Source organism: Alexandromys fortis, unplaced genomic scaffold (assembly GCF_014885135.2).
Source record: "Alexandromys fortis isolate MF-2015 unplaced genomic scaffold, M_Fortis_MF-2015_v1.1 scaffold_1, whole genome shotgun sequence".
NCBI classification, from domain to species: Eukaryota; Metazoa; Chordata; class Mammalia; order Rodentia; family Cricetidae; genus Alexandromys; species Alexandromys fortis.
In genome coordinates this window covers 39687310-39700454 of record NW_026067927.1, presented here as the reverse complement: position 1 = coordinate 39700454, position 13145 = coordinate 39687310, and the positions used below count along the sequence as shown (strand labels likewise).

The window sequence follows — 13145 nt, the reverse complement described above, 5'->3', positions numbered from 1 at the left end:
GAAGGGCTAAGATCAAACAGGACAAGAAAGTCACATCGCGGCTCTAAAACTATTCACATAGACCTCTTCTCATACCAGGAGGAAAACAGGCTGTATCTCTCATTATAATTCAAGATCCGAGTGCCAGCATGTTACAAAAAACTGCAACGTCAAACTTTAGGCTTTAATGATTCATTTTTTAAATTTATGTATATGTGTCTCTGTGTGTGTGCCACCTGCACAAGAGGGCATTGGGTCCCCTAGAACTGGAGTTACAGGCTGTTGTGAACTATATGTATAGGTGCTGGGAACCAAACTCAGGTACCCTGGAAGAGCAGCCATCTCTCCAGCTGCCAAGTTCACGCTTGCTCATAGAGCCTTGGAACATGGTACGGAATGAATGTGGTCTGTCCTCCAGGGTTGCCTCCGTTATAGAGGCTCTGTCCCCAGGGAGGTGATGTGTCTAATGGGGTCTTTAAGAAATCAGGCTTAACTGAACGCTGCAGTTTCAGGGGTGCTGCCGTGCCAAGGGTTATGGTAGCTTCCAGAAGGTCTGTGAAGTGTCAAGAGAGCCTAATTCAAAATCCCTCCCTGAATTCCTATCCATACACATTGTCCACCATGATGCCACCCACCAGGAAGTGATGTGATCAAGGGGTCCTCACAGGACTGACGAAAATGGGGTTTAGACTTCTTGCTTCCTAAGCTCTTAGCTAAGAGCATCTTCTTCTATTGGTTACCCAACTTCAGGTGCATCTCTACGGCAATGAAAATTACCAACAGATTCTAAGTAAAAACTTATATTTGCCTCCAGTTCTTTATAAGAGAAACATGGGACTCACATGATATTACGCAACAGGAAGGCACTCGGATCTTTTCTGTTCCATCCCATCCCAACCTACCCCATGGTGGAGCTTGGACGTTAACCTAAGTAATTTTACAATCCAGTGTGTATCTGCAATTGACATGTTGGGAAATATTGACCAGGGTGCTGCTACCCATGTCAATTCCGAAAGCCCGAGAGCAGAAGCCACCTCTGTGTGGAGGTACTGGGTGAGAAGCTGAGAGCAGGCTGTGGCCTTTTACCATGTTCTGTTTGCGTATAACAGGTGTATTACCTGTATCATTAGTACTCATTGCTTTGATGAGAATGAAAAGTTCAACAAAGGATCGCTCAAACTGGGAAGTTCCTTCACCCGCTCCACTCCACCCCACCCGAGCAGGGCCACATGTTCTCCGCTGCATCCTCTCACCCGACCCAGTTCCCCAGTTCAGATGCTCACCCCATCCCCCCCAGATGCTCACCCCACCCCCACCCCCACCCCCGTGGGCTGCACTCACCTGTTCCTGATCTCTTTCAGCAAGGATATATCCTTATCATATCCAAACTCGCCTCCAGCAGGCCGAGGGATGTTCATGATGTCAGCATGTGTGGCCACCAGGACAACTCGGAGCGGGTTCTTCAGCTTGCCTCCAAAAGCTGAGGGAGAAAGTGTACCCTTTGAGAGTCTGATCTCCTCCCTGGCTGGTTTCTCCTGCCCCAAAGGGAATGTGCTGGCCTCCTGCCCAGACCCCCTGTGCAGGTGACATACAACCTGCCCACAGGCTAGAGGGCAGGACTAGGGAGTATGGCCTCTGGTTCTTATCCTCCCCTAGAGTTCTCAGCAGAGACAAGGGCAGACTGCAGGACAAAAAGCTGCTCTTGGGGGCTCCCTTAAAGAGACCACATGTGAAGGAGACATTTGCAACCACGGACAGCTTTCACGGGAACAAAGAAAGCCTTCTGAATGAGACCACACACCGGAGAAAGCCCAAAGACAAGCGGTCTCCAACTCATACAGGCATGGCCTCTGCTCACAGGAGTGTTTTAAAAGAGATGTGGCAAAGGAGAAAGAAGAGGCAAAACTACGTCCCCTGGGAAATCAGCCCTGCTGATGTCATGAGCCTGGGCTTTCGGTCGAAGGAATATGGCTGGCTGCTGAGCATCACCCCGAACCAGGGACAGCTGCTCCTGTTGGAGGCCGAGCCCCCTAGCCAATGTGCTGAGGCAGGCTACCTGGGCCTTTTCACCAGGGCTGCAGATGGAAAGATAACCCCTTCTGCTGCTGATGCCCCAGTACTTTCCAAAAGGGAGCAGGAGCCGTGGGTGGAGGACTCCACGGTGCGCTCAGCAATGAAGACCTTGGTGAGGAAGCGCAGCAGGGGTGAGAAGGGGCTGGGAGGAGGTCAGAGCTGGGAGTCCCATTCTGTAGGGGCTCAGTGTGGCCAGCACGAGGACCCCAAGAGGAGCATCCCAGAGGCAGAAGAGGAAGGACCTTGCTCACCTATGGGTTCTTCAACTGGGACCAGAGACTTCAAGAAACTGAGCCAGAAAATCACTTGGTTCAGTTGGATCTCGTAGGGTTCTTCTAGACTGAAAACGATGACATGGATGGATGTGGGATCGTTGGCAGCGAAGTAGTCATAGCAACAAAAGTACACAGGGTTCCCAGAGAACTCCCATACACTGAAATCACCAACTCCTTCAGAAAGAAAGCAAAGGCTGCAATCAGGAAACATCCCACCTAACTTCAGGGGCTGTTAGCATTCTAGGGACTCTGCACAGGGCTTGTGACACCTGCGGCATGTGTCTGTGTAAGTACACAGCGACTTTTGCACAGGTCCCTGTCCAGTGCTCTATGCCTATCCCTCTCATCTACGCCTACATGACCCCCCTAAAGGTTTTCATTAATATCGCCTTGGCTGCATCTACTGTATATTAACTCCAAATTGCCGGCAGATATATGTGTGTTATAGGCGTGTGGGGCCAGAGGCAGACATGGAAGTGCGTGTATACAAACAAACTTTTGCTTTCTCTCCCCTTTCATATTATTATATAAAGAGGGTGAGAGCCAATTATGGAAAGAGATCAGTCCTGTCAGATTCCACAGGAGAATGAGCCAAACATGCAGAACACACTCCCTGTAATTGGAGGCTCAGCATAGTATGGAAAGTTCTCGGACCAGAAATAGAACTTTCAGCACTGGAGTCCTGGTTTGTGGTGGGGTTTTGAGTGAGGCCCAGATATGAGCGCCTCCTTTCTTCATGTTGCCAGGCCAGCTCTGTCCAGGGATGCTGGGGAGAAACACAGTTTGAAATGGGGGTGGGGGGGGGGCGACATGGACTTTAATCCCAGTCATTGGGATCAGGAGCTCTTAGACCTGGGCCCTTGGGGAAGTCCTAGGGACTCAGCAGTCCATGCTGTTACAGATCTCAGGTGATTCCCGTTTAGGCTGGTGTTAGATAATCACAGCTTCAGGTAATGTGTCCCATTTAAGCTGGCGTTAGATAATCTCAGCTTTAGGTAATGTGATGTTTTTCACTAAGATAATCACAGGACCTCACCAGTGTGTCTAACCTGTGATCTGTGGGCCACATTCCAGTATAGCTAGGAATGTGATTCAACACACCTGTGAATGATGTCATGCCACAGTGTTGAAGGGTTGGACACATCTGGACCTGACATGACCCTGCTATCTTCTGAAAGTCTCCCATGGCAGACAGGACAGCAGCTCTGTCACACACTTATCCCTCCCGATGCCCTCTGGGCATGCCCATCACTGTGTCATTGTTCCTGCTGAGGATCTGTGAGCGGCAGGCTGCATCCCCAGTGACCTGATGGAACGGCAGAGCCTGGGGCATGGTGGGAGGTGGTCACATGCGCGGCCCTCAGGTAGATGTTAACACCTCATTAACTTTAGTGCCTTGAGAGTGGGTTATCATAAAGAGAGGTTGGCCACATCCCAGCTCTCTGGCTTCTTCTCAGCATGCGGCCTCTCCTGCCATGATGCTTTCTACTTGCGACTTGGCAGGAGTGCCCCACTCTACAGTGTGGGGTACTAAGAGGGGAGGTGCTGAAAGGTGGTGATAGAGGAAGGTAGAAGTCTGGGGTGCTACACTGAGGCTCTCCTAGGTTGCATGAAAGTCTGGGTCTCATAAGCAAACACAACAACAAAACACTCAAAGAATTCTCCACGTGTACACCAGTGTTAGCCATGATGTCAATGTGTGAAACATCGCCTTTTCAAACTTGCTTCATCACCATGAGGGGCTGTGTGCGCCATTAGATCCCCACGTAAACAGGCAGGGGGGGGTCTGCTTTTCAAAAGGTACTAATCACCCAATCTACTTATTAAGCACCTACTGGGTGCTGAGTGTTTTGCTAGGTGCTGACAGTGCCCATCCATGTAGTTTTGCTTCTAGTATGTTAGCTACTTATGGCTCAGGCCTGCATCGGCCCCGTCAGTAGTCTGCACAGGACTTTCCTTGGATGTAGCAGATACTGCTTAGCAAAAGCTGCCTTTGGGTCAGGACTTGAAGCCCCGTGAAAGAAAAACCCAAGTTCCTTCCCTCCGGGTAGGTGGGGCATACCGTTCAAATAAGCGTTCTGGATGTCGATGGCCTTGGTGGACTGGTCGTCGGCCGAGCAGTGCAGGTGATGGGACGGAGCCACAAACACTTCCAGCATCCCTTTGGTGAGGCCCGGCTCGAACATCATGCTGCGGCTCCTCACGCTCACGTTCTCACAGCCGGGGTACAGGTTGTTAATGCTCACCGAGACTGCAGAACGAAGGGTTAGGACTCAGGACGTGGGGTCCCCAAAGCAGGCAAGGAGGAGAGGGGTGGTTGGTGAGGTAAGAGGTGGGTCTGGGAAAGGGAGGGGCTACCGGATGAAAGATTAGATGCATGTCCATTGCAGTGTATCTTTCTATAGCTTCCAAGCGTTATGGGATCAATGGGGACCCCCAGGAATATCTCATGCCCAGCACTTGTGTCCAGGACAACCACCTAACAGGAGTGGATATGGTTAGCTGGCTGTGGGCACAAGGTAGCAGAGGAGGACAGGCAATATTGGCAGGAGGCCTTTTCTTCCTACATCTCAGTGATAAGTGTTCATGGTGTGGATACAGGGTTGAGACAGGCTTGTTTATAGCAAAATAAAAGCTATAGCTTGTGAAATCACAGAAAAAAATACTGTTGACTATTGCCCTCTAGTGGCAACAGGAGGTAGACTTGAAGGGAGAGCCTATTTTGGGCTGTGGGTCAAGAGTTCTTCCCAGGAGGCTGAATGCCTCCCTGTCTCTGGTACAGACACACAGGACAGCCACCGTCCCCAAGGGAGCCACAGAACAGAGTGAGGCTGTGGCCGCAGGTGAGAAGTGTGTGTAAGGTTCCTTAGAAAGTCAAGCCCCCACCAATCTGAGTCACTCCAGTGTGAACTCAGAACCCCCAAGGCTTGCCTCACTTCAGGAGCACTGTGAGTTTCTCCAGAGTAGCTAAGGACCTACTGGGACCTCAGCCTTTGCATCCAGCACACCTCACCCTAAAGGTTCACCCTAAACCCAACAACCTCAGGAAGTGTGGCCCCAGGGACGCCTACCTGTTGGCTTAGCAGCCAGGGGCGATGGAGGGAAACGGGTGGAGTTCATGGAGGAGAGCCTGGGCCTGCGCCTTCTGAAGAAACTCCTCAACAGCCCACACTTGAGAGACTCCACCAGCGTGGATTTCCCAGACCCCGAGTGGCCGAACAGTTTGAGTTTGATTCTTGGCTGGAGATTCTGCGTGGGTCGGAGCTGCTGGATGAAGAGTCCCCTGTGTGTGTCCTGGAAGAGGGGAAAAGTGAAGCTCTTAGCAGACTGGACCCCGTGGTTCTTGGCTTTCTGGTCCTGGGCCTGCACTTCCTTCTCTAGTCAGGAATACATTTCTTTGCTGGCTCCACAGAAATGTTTCCAAGCTAAAGGAAAACACACAGCATGCAGTCACCATTCGGAAGAATGGACGTCAGGGGTTCTAGTCTCTCCCCTTGCTGTCAATCATCTCTGCTTGCCCATCTCAGAGTCCCTTTGTCATTGAAGGAGTCCCAGACCATTGGCATTCACTACCCCTGCAATCTGTTCAGCCCCTGGCAACCTCTGTCCCCTGTCTCCGGATCTGCCTGTTCCCATGGCATCTGGATCCAAACAAATTGGGTGGAAAAACCCGTGAAGCATCAACTTAGGCATGAACTAAGATGAACTCTATCTGACCAGCTAAGGGTCTATTCCTCTGTGTAGAGAGCCTGGGGCCCGGGTGGTACTGCCATGGCATAAGAGTGTTGTCACGCCCCTTTCTGGGTTGTGACGGGGTTCTGTGATGGTATATGCAGGCCTTTTTCTATTTGTATGGAAATTCTGGTTCCTTCACAAGAAGCCTGTTTTGGTAGTATGGGAGATGGATGTATTTGAGATCCCTGGTGACACTACTGCCCCCTCCTGGGCGCTATGGGAAATGGATATATTTTAGATCCCACAACGTGAGGGTGTTTGGGCACTGGATGGAAAGGTGTGCCTCTATATCTCCTACAGTGAAGGATATTCTGGGTCCCCGGGGACTTCTGAGTACCTGCTCAGTGTTTACACACGAGGGAAATCTTCTGAGAAGTCGTCTCAGCTTAGGGCTTAGGTTCACGTTTGCACATAACTGGGGGGTGGGGGAGGGGAACAGAGTTTTCCAAGATTACGAGTATCTTCCAAATTGGCTGGCTCATACAGCGTCTAAACCTTTCAGTACTTATTTATTTATCTTGTGTGCACGCTGCGGTATGTGTTAGAGGGTGCATGAGAAGGATGGTTCTCTCCTTCCACCATGAGGGTCCTCAGGCTGATAACAGACACCTCTATTTCCTAAGCCATCTTTTTGGCCCTATCTAGACTTCTGTTTGGCCTTTATGCATTGAGACTGTTGGGGCCCTTGCTAACCCCGGAACTGTGCTGCTCGAGTTGCTGTGCCAACAGTCCAATGGGCACCTGTGGTGAATGCTCTCAGTAACTCTGGAGCGATGGCAGGCTCCCTAGATCACTACCAGGGCACCAGGGACCCAGGGCCCAGCATTTTCATGCTGAGTCTGAAATTTTACAGAGAAGGATCCATCCGCAAGATGTTCTTAGATCAGTGGGATGGCCTTATGGAAGGAGTGTCACGAGCTCCCAGGTGACTGACACAGAAGCTGTGTCCACGCCTCCCCTTGGCCAGGTAAGGAAACAGGACATGGAGTAAAGCAGAATCTACTACTGGACCCTTTACCCTTTGTGGAGTGTCAAAGGCTCCTCGGTCCTTCGCAGAGTGTAAAAGGGAGGTGAACGGAGCACATGCAGACAGAAGGCGGAATCTCAGGCACAAGGGGCCACACAAGCCATTCGCAGCCCATCTCACTGAACACAGCCCGCTGGGGCACTGTCTCAAACATGAGGTAACCGTGATGGCCTCTAGACTTTAGTAAGATTCATAAACCACCACTAGGAAAGTGGGCAAAGTGAGCCCTCCCTACTTATCTTTCCACAGGGTGTGGCTCGTCACTTTGGCACCTCGCTGTGGCTTTGTTTCAGAGGCAAACCCATTCACTGCTGGGGCAGTGGAGCATGCCCACCTGCCTCCACTCACGTCTGAATCTCATGCCAGCCCCAGCTAATTAACAACCGATTTCAACACACCCTGTTTTATAAAAGAGGACAGTGTTTGGCTAAATCTACACCTTGGCTTTTAAATGAAGCCCTCAACTCTGAGTGACCATGCAACCAAACACATGTTCTCACTTTTAAAGTGAGGGCCCGGGGACATCAGACCAAAGTGGGTTTCCAAGGAAGGAATCCTACATCACCCCCTCCTGCCTATGTCCAGGTTCCTTTCATGTCTTCTCTTCTGTCCACCAAGAGATGACAACGTTGGCCTGGAGGCTCTAGAGCAGTGGTTCCCAACCTTCCTAACGCTGCAACTGGTTAATACAGTCCCTCATGTTGTGGTGACCCCCCCCCACCATAAAATTATTTTCATGGCTACTTCGTAACTGTGATTTTGCTACTGTTATGAATCATAATATAAATACTTGTGTTTTCCCATGGTCTTAGGTGACCCCTCTGAAAGGGTCACTCGGCCCCTTGGTTGAGAACTGCAGTTTTAGAACTTAAGTCAGGAGGAATACTTTCTCACGGGGGTGGGAGGAGTATACTGCAGTCTTGGAAAACAAGAAAGCACAAAAAAATCCTCATCCTCATGTATGAGGGACTCTAACCACATGCTGCGGGATGATTTCTCTTGCTCCTCACTTCAAACCCTGGAGAATTTAAACCCAACGAGTTGACACAGACATTTCTATAGCCCTCCATGGGCAGTCGGAGCATTTTCAGGTCTGGCCACTAGGTGGCACAGCAGAGACGAGCTGAGGAGCTCAGAAGTGGCTCCCTGGAAGGCCGTTTTCATCAGCTGTTTTCCTACCCTAAGGAATGGCTCCAGACCAGTTCTAGAAGTGCTATGTATGTTAACTGGTTTGGAGGGAAGTGCGATTATAGTTCACCAGAGTGAATAGTTAACTGAGTGAATAGCTCTAAGGCTAGACCTAGCTCCAACCCAGACTGGCCAGGTAGGAGCTTGTCCACCCAGCACCCTGGAGGAGTAGCCAGCTGGGGCAATGAGGCTTCTTCAGTCTTTCTCAGGTCTTATGGTGTTCACCCGTGTGTGTTCCTTGGGTCTGTGGATGTGACTGGGTCACACACAAGACCAAGGGCGCTAGATGTTTGGGTGAGTTCTCTCTGTTCAGACTGGACATCATTTGGTAAGAGAACACTAAGGAGTATGGGTTTATGATCTGGAAACTTCCAGGTGGTTGTGGGGGAGCGGGTTGTCAGACAGGTTACACTCTCCACTGAGGAGCTTGCTTTAAGTGCTTGCTTAGGTAGCTACTCATTTGTTAGCCACTGGCCGTCCAAGTCCAGCACCATGCTGGCTGTCAATGGCTCCCACTAGTCTCTCCTCCAGACCCTGACACCACAGCCTGAACCTAGAAATGGTCTCTGGGTTTACAGTTTTCTTTCTACAGCAACTTTTCCCCTGGCAAATTAGCATTCACTTTCCCACCAGGAAAGATGACTAAACCCACAGGCTGGAGAGGAAGACGACCAGCAATCTGGAGACGCCAGATAAGAGCCCAGAGAAGAGACAGCGGCTTCCAGCACGAGGCGGAAGCTGTAAGACCCTAATTATACAAATGCTCTTCACTCCTGGTGAATTTTAATTCTGGGCAACTCCCAACACTGTCCATTTTCCAAAACATTTCTGAGCACTTCTGCCTAGACACGGACACTTTTAATATCAATTTACGGAAAGTCTGACTGAAAAGACAATCAAGAAAATCAAGTCCCCAAAGGCCTGATAAACATGGAAATCACAGGGACAAAGGTGGCAGCGAAAGTGGACTTCAAGGCCAATTGGAAAGCAGACCACTCCCTGCGGCCACATCAACCTTGCATTTAGAGGAGGAAACTTGGTCTGGCTAGACAGCGCAGCTCAGGTGTGTGGGGTGGTGAGACTAATGAGCTCTGTTTCCTGGAAAGAATCACGTGCGTGCGTGTGTGTTGTGTGTTGTGTGTGTGTGCGCGTGTAGGCGCATGCGTGTGACAGAAGGGACACCTTCCCCCTGTCAGCTCCCCTGGCAAGGGGCAGCCAGGGCGCAGTCGTGGTGCTTGCAGAGCCCACCAAACCACAACGCACTAAGAACCAAATGTTCCAAGCCCTCCATATTAAACTGGACAGCTCAGCCCGACCTCCTGCCCTTGACCTGGGCCCCCGGTGGTCCTAGCCTGTCCAGAAGGGATGCTCCTGAGGTCCTCTGAATGCAAGACTGCGGAGCCCTCCCTGGTCCTGTGTCAGCCCTCACTGCCTAGGGATGAGCACAGACCCCCCTGGCTCTCACGCTGGCGTCATCTGGTGGCAGCGGCATGCTGGCTTTGGATCTCTTTCCATAGGTCAATCCCCTGATTTTCTTGACAGCAAAACTACCTTCCTATGAGTGAAAACACAGGGGGTGAGCCTTTGAGAACTGCAGTGACCACGTGGACTGTCCCCGAGTGAGGAAGGCCAAGGCCCACCTCTCCTTCGAGTGGCTCTAAGACAGACAGGGAACACAGCCCGGTATGTGGAGGTAACCTTTGGTTTTCACAAAGGAAAGGAGAGAAAAATAGAGGTTACAACAGGGGCCTGGAGGCTGGAGACCAAAATAGTCTGCAATACAGGCCTTGCACCCACCTGTAATGCCAGGAATGCCCTGGTGAGCGTGGAAGAGAGGGCAGAAGGGCACAGTGAAGACTCTGTGGCCTTCTCTCTTCCCCCACGTTCTCTGTTTGAACAGTCTCCCCTCCTGGTGACCCAGTGAGAAATGCAAACAAGTGCACCCTGACTTTCTCTGTAGGTATTGGCTTCTGCGGCCAGCTGCTGCAATCACCGTGACTTTCTCTGCAGGTACTGGCTTCTGCAGCAAACCACTACCATCACTCCTCAGGCCCCAGGACAGTTGCTTTAAATTCTGAAACCAAATCTCCTAATCAGGTGTTTCCAAGTACTGATGAGTTATATTTTCTCTCTCTCTCTCTCTCTTTTTTTTTTTTTTTTTTTTTTTTTTTGCTTTTGAGTTATTATGGATGAGCAGGGCTCACACCAGGAGGCTCAAGTTCAGAGACATGTAAAGGACAGCGAAGACAAGTGTAGGTCCTGCTGAACAAGAATTCTACAAAATCCTGCCTGACAGAACAGAAACCCCAGCTCATAACACTGGGGAGTAATCTGGCCTGCTACAGGGAGGGGGACTCTTGGCACAGACTCACTGCGAGGTCCCCATGCTGGGAATGCACAGTACATAGGCCCTGTGCACACAGAGATTCAGAAAGTGGAGATACCACTAACCCCTCCCTCAGTCTCTTTGAGGCCCAGTTCCCCACCTTCTCTGTGAACCCTGGGGACATAAAATGACAAGACAGCTACATGACCCCAGGGTTGCCACCAAAATTGCCAGGGTCCATTTTAGGAACGCTCTTCAGGGTGCCGACCACAAAGGAAACCATGTGTGCAGGTGCTGGCCGCAGGAAATCATTTATCTCAACTCTTCTGGCCCTAAATACCATCCTGTGAGGTGCCACCTCTACCCATGGGTCAAATACAGATGTTGAAACATAGATTTGGTGAGCAGTGGACTAGTTCATTCAGCAAGAGCTTCATGGGGCTGGGTCCGGAATCCAGGCCACCTGTACTCCTTAGTTTTTGCCAACTTGATATAAATTCGAGTCACCTCAGAAGAGGGCTCCTCAGCTGAGGAATTGCCTCCATCAAACAGGCAGATCTTGAATGATTAGTACCCAGCCCACTGTGGATGGTGCTACCCTGAACAAGCCATAGGGAGAAATCCAGTAAGCAGCACCCTCCACACTAGCAATGGAAATCAGGGTTTCTTGAATGTTCTGGAAGATCTCTACCAACTGAGCTACATCCCAGCCCTAGGGTAAGGGCTAAAATGGGAGGACAATTTATCTTTTTATTCTTTGCTTCAGCCTAGAAACATCCTAAGCATTAACTTCCTGTACTTACAACCTCTTCATAAGCATCCATAAAGGTGAAACACCATCCCGTTCTCTGTGACAATTTGCTACGCATTAGTGTCGGTGACCTGATGTGTGTAATTTTCGCTACTACACTTTAAATAGGACTACAGTGGATGTCTTTGTGCGTTAACAAATAGATATCTTTTCTTTCTATTTTTAAATTTGGTTTTTCGAGACAGGGTTTCTCTGTGTAGCTTTGGAGACTGTCCTGGCCTCAGACTCCCAGAGATCCGCCTGCCTCTGCCTTCAGAGTGCTGGGATTAAAGGCGTGCGCCACCACTGCCCAGCAACAAATAGATATCTTAACCAAAAGGGATTAAACATTCTGAAGTCTCTAAATGCATGAAACAGGCTGCAGATCTTACACCTGTATTTGCTGGGAATTCAAAACAAAAGAGGGAAAGAGACATCATCAGTGTCTGTCCCCCTCCACCGTAGGGGTGTGTGATGGTTTGAATGCAACTGGCCCCCATGAGCTCATAAGGAGCAGCACTATTAGGATGTGTGGCCTTGTTGGAGGAAGTATTTCCCTGTAGGGGCAGGCTTTGAGGTCTCCTTTGCTTAAGTTGTACTCAGTGAGGTACGGAGCTCACTTCCTGTTCCCTGAAGATCAAGATGTATTACTCTCAGCCCCCTCTCAGGCACCATGTTGGCCTACATGCCACCTACCATGATAATAGACTAAGCCTCTGAAACTGCAAGCCAGCTCAATTAAATGTTTTCCTTTATAAGGATTGCCATGGTCATAGCATCTCTTCACAGCAATAGAAATTCTAGCTAAGACAGGATGGTTAGCAGAGAAAGGGTTGGGAAAACCAAACTAACTTGGTGAAGGGAAATACCAAGCTAGTTTGTGTGTCTGCCTGGTGTCTGAGGAGATGCTGGATCTCCTGTAAGCATGGGGCTTACAGATGGCTGTGAACTGCCATGGAGATGCTGGGAATTGATGCAAGACTGACCAGTGTTCTTAACCACTGAGCCTATCCCTCCAGCCCCCAAATTCATTTTTTACAGCCAAGTGTAGAAGAAACCCTGTGGGTGCTTCTGCATGTGTGCCCACTGACAGCACATGGACAGATGGTCCTCCTAAACCCAAGCCTGATGCCTCTCCCAATAGCTCACAAGGGAAACTTCTCGCAGAAAAACGAAGCCGAGAACTTCAAGGGAAGCTCACCTTCCGTAGTCTTGCCAGAAGCCCCGCCACATGCTCATGCTGTTCCGACCTGGCGAGGTCTTCAGCCGTCTTGCCATCCTGTAGGAGACAGACGATTAGATTAGTGCCCTTCCCCTGAAAAGCAGAACTGCCTAAGACCCAAACACACCAGCTTGAGGAAGAAACAGGCGCAGCGGGGTTAGAAGAAAGTCAGGTAAAAGACCATATCCCGGCTTGTTTCTCTGTCCAGAGAATCCTTATTTTATCCGGTGGCCCAGGAAAGAAAGATGTCAGAGCAAGGAACACATCAATGCCCTGCGGGGACGGCAGAAAGATGCTCAACCCACAGACTCAGCGCACGCTCATTTTCTAACTGATTTCCTGGCTGAGGCCCCATCTCTAACACAGCAGTCACGCGTGTCCGCCTCAGTGTCAGCTCATGTCTCTCAGTTCTAACACACACAGACCTGGCCCTCGGACAGTGCCACGGCTGGGAATCACTGTGCCTTCCAAACACAGACTCGTACAGTTTGGTTGCCGACAATCACAGAGCAGGGACCTAAGAGTTCACA

The 13145-nt window shown here is 50.3% G+C and overlaps 1 protein-coding gene across 2 annotated transcripts in view; it reads right to left on the bottom strand.

Moving 5' to 3' along the window:
* Positions 1 to 13145, bottom strand: part of Dapk1 (death associated protein kinase 1) — a 141142-nt gene that overhangs the window by 7604 nt on the left and 120393 nt on the right. For both annotated transcript variants that reach the window (XM_050143394.1, XM_050143393.1), the window contains exons 19-23: positions 12595 to 12672; positions 5399 to 5621; positions 4390 to 4578; positions 2304 to 2501; positions 1321 to 1459 (exon numbers count right to left, since the gene is read on the bottom strand). In XM_050143394.1, coding sequence (XP_049999351.1) covers positions 1321 to 1459; positions 2304 to 2501; positions 4390 to 4578; positions 5399 to 5621; positions 12595 to 12672 — 827 coding nt within the window. The remainder of the gene's footprint in view (positions 1 to 1320; positions 1460 to 2303; positions 2502 to 4389; positions 4579 to 5398; positions 5622 to 12594; positions 12673 to 13145) is intronic.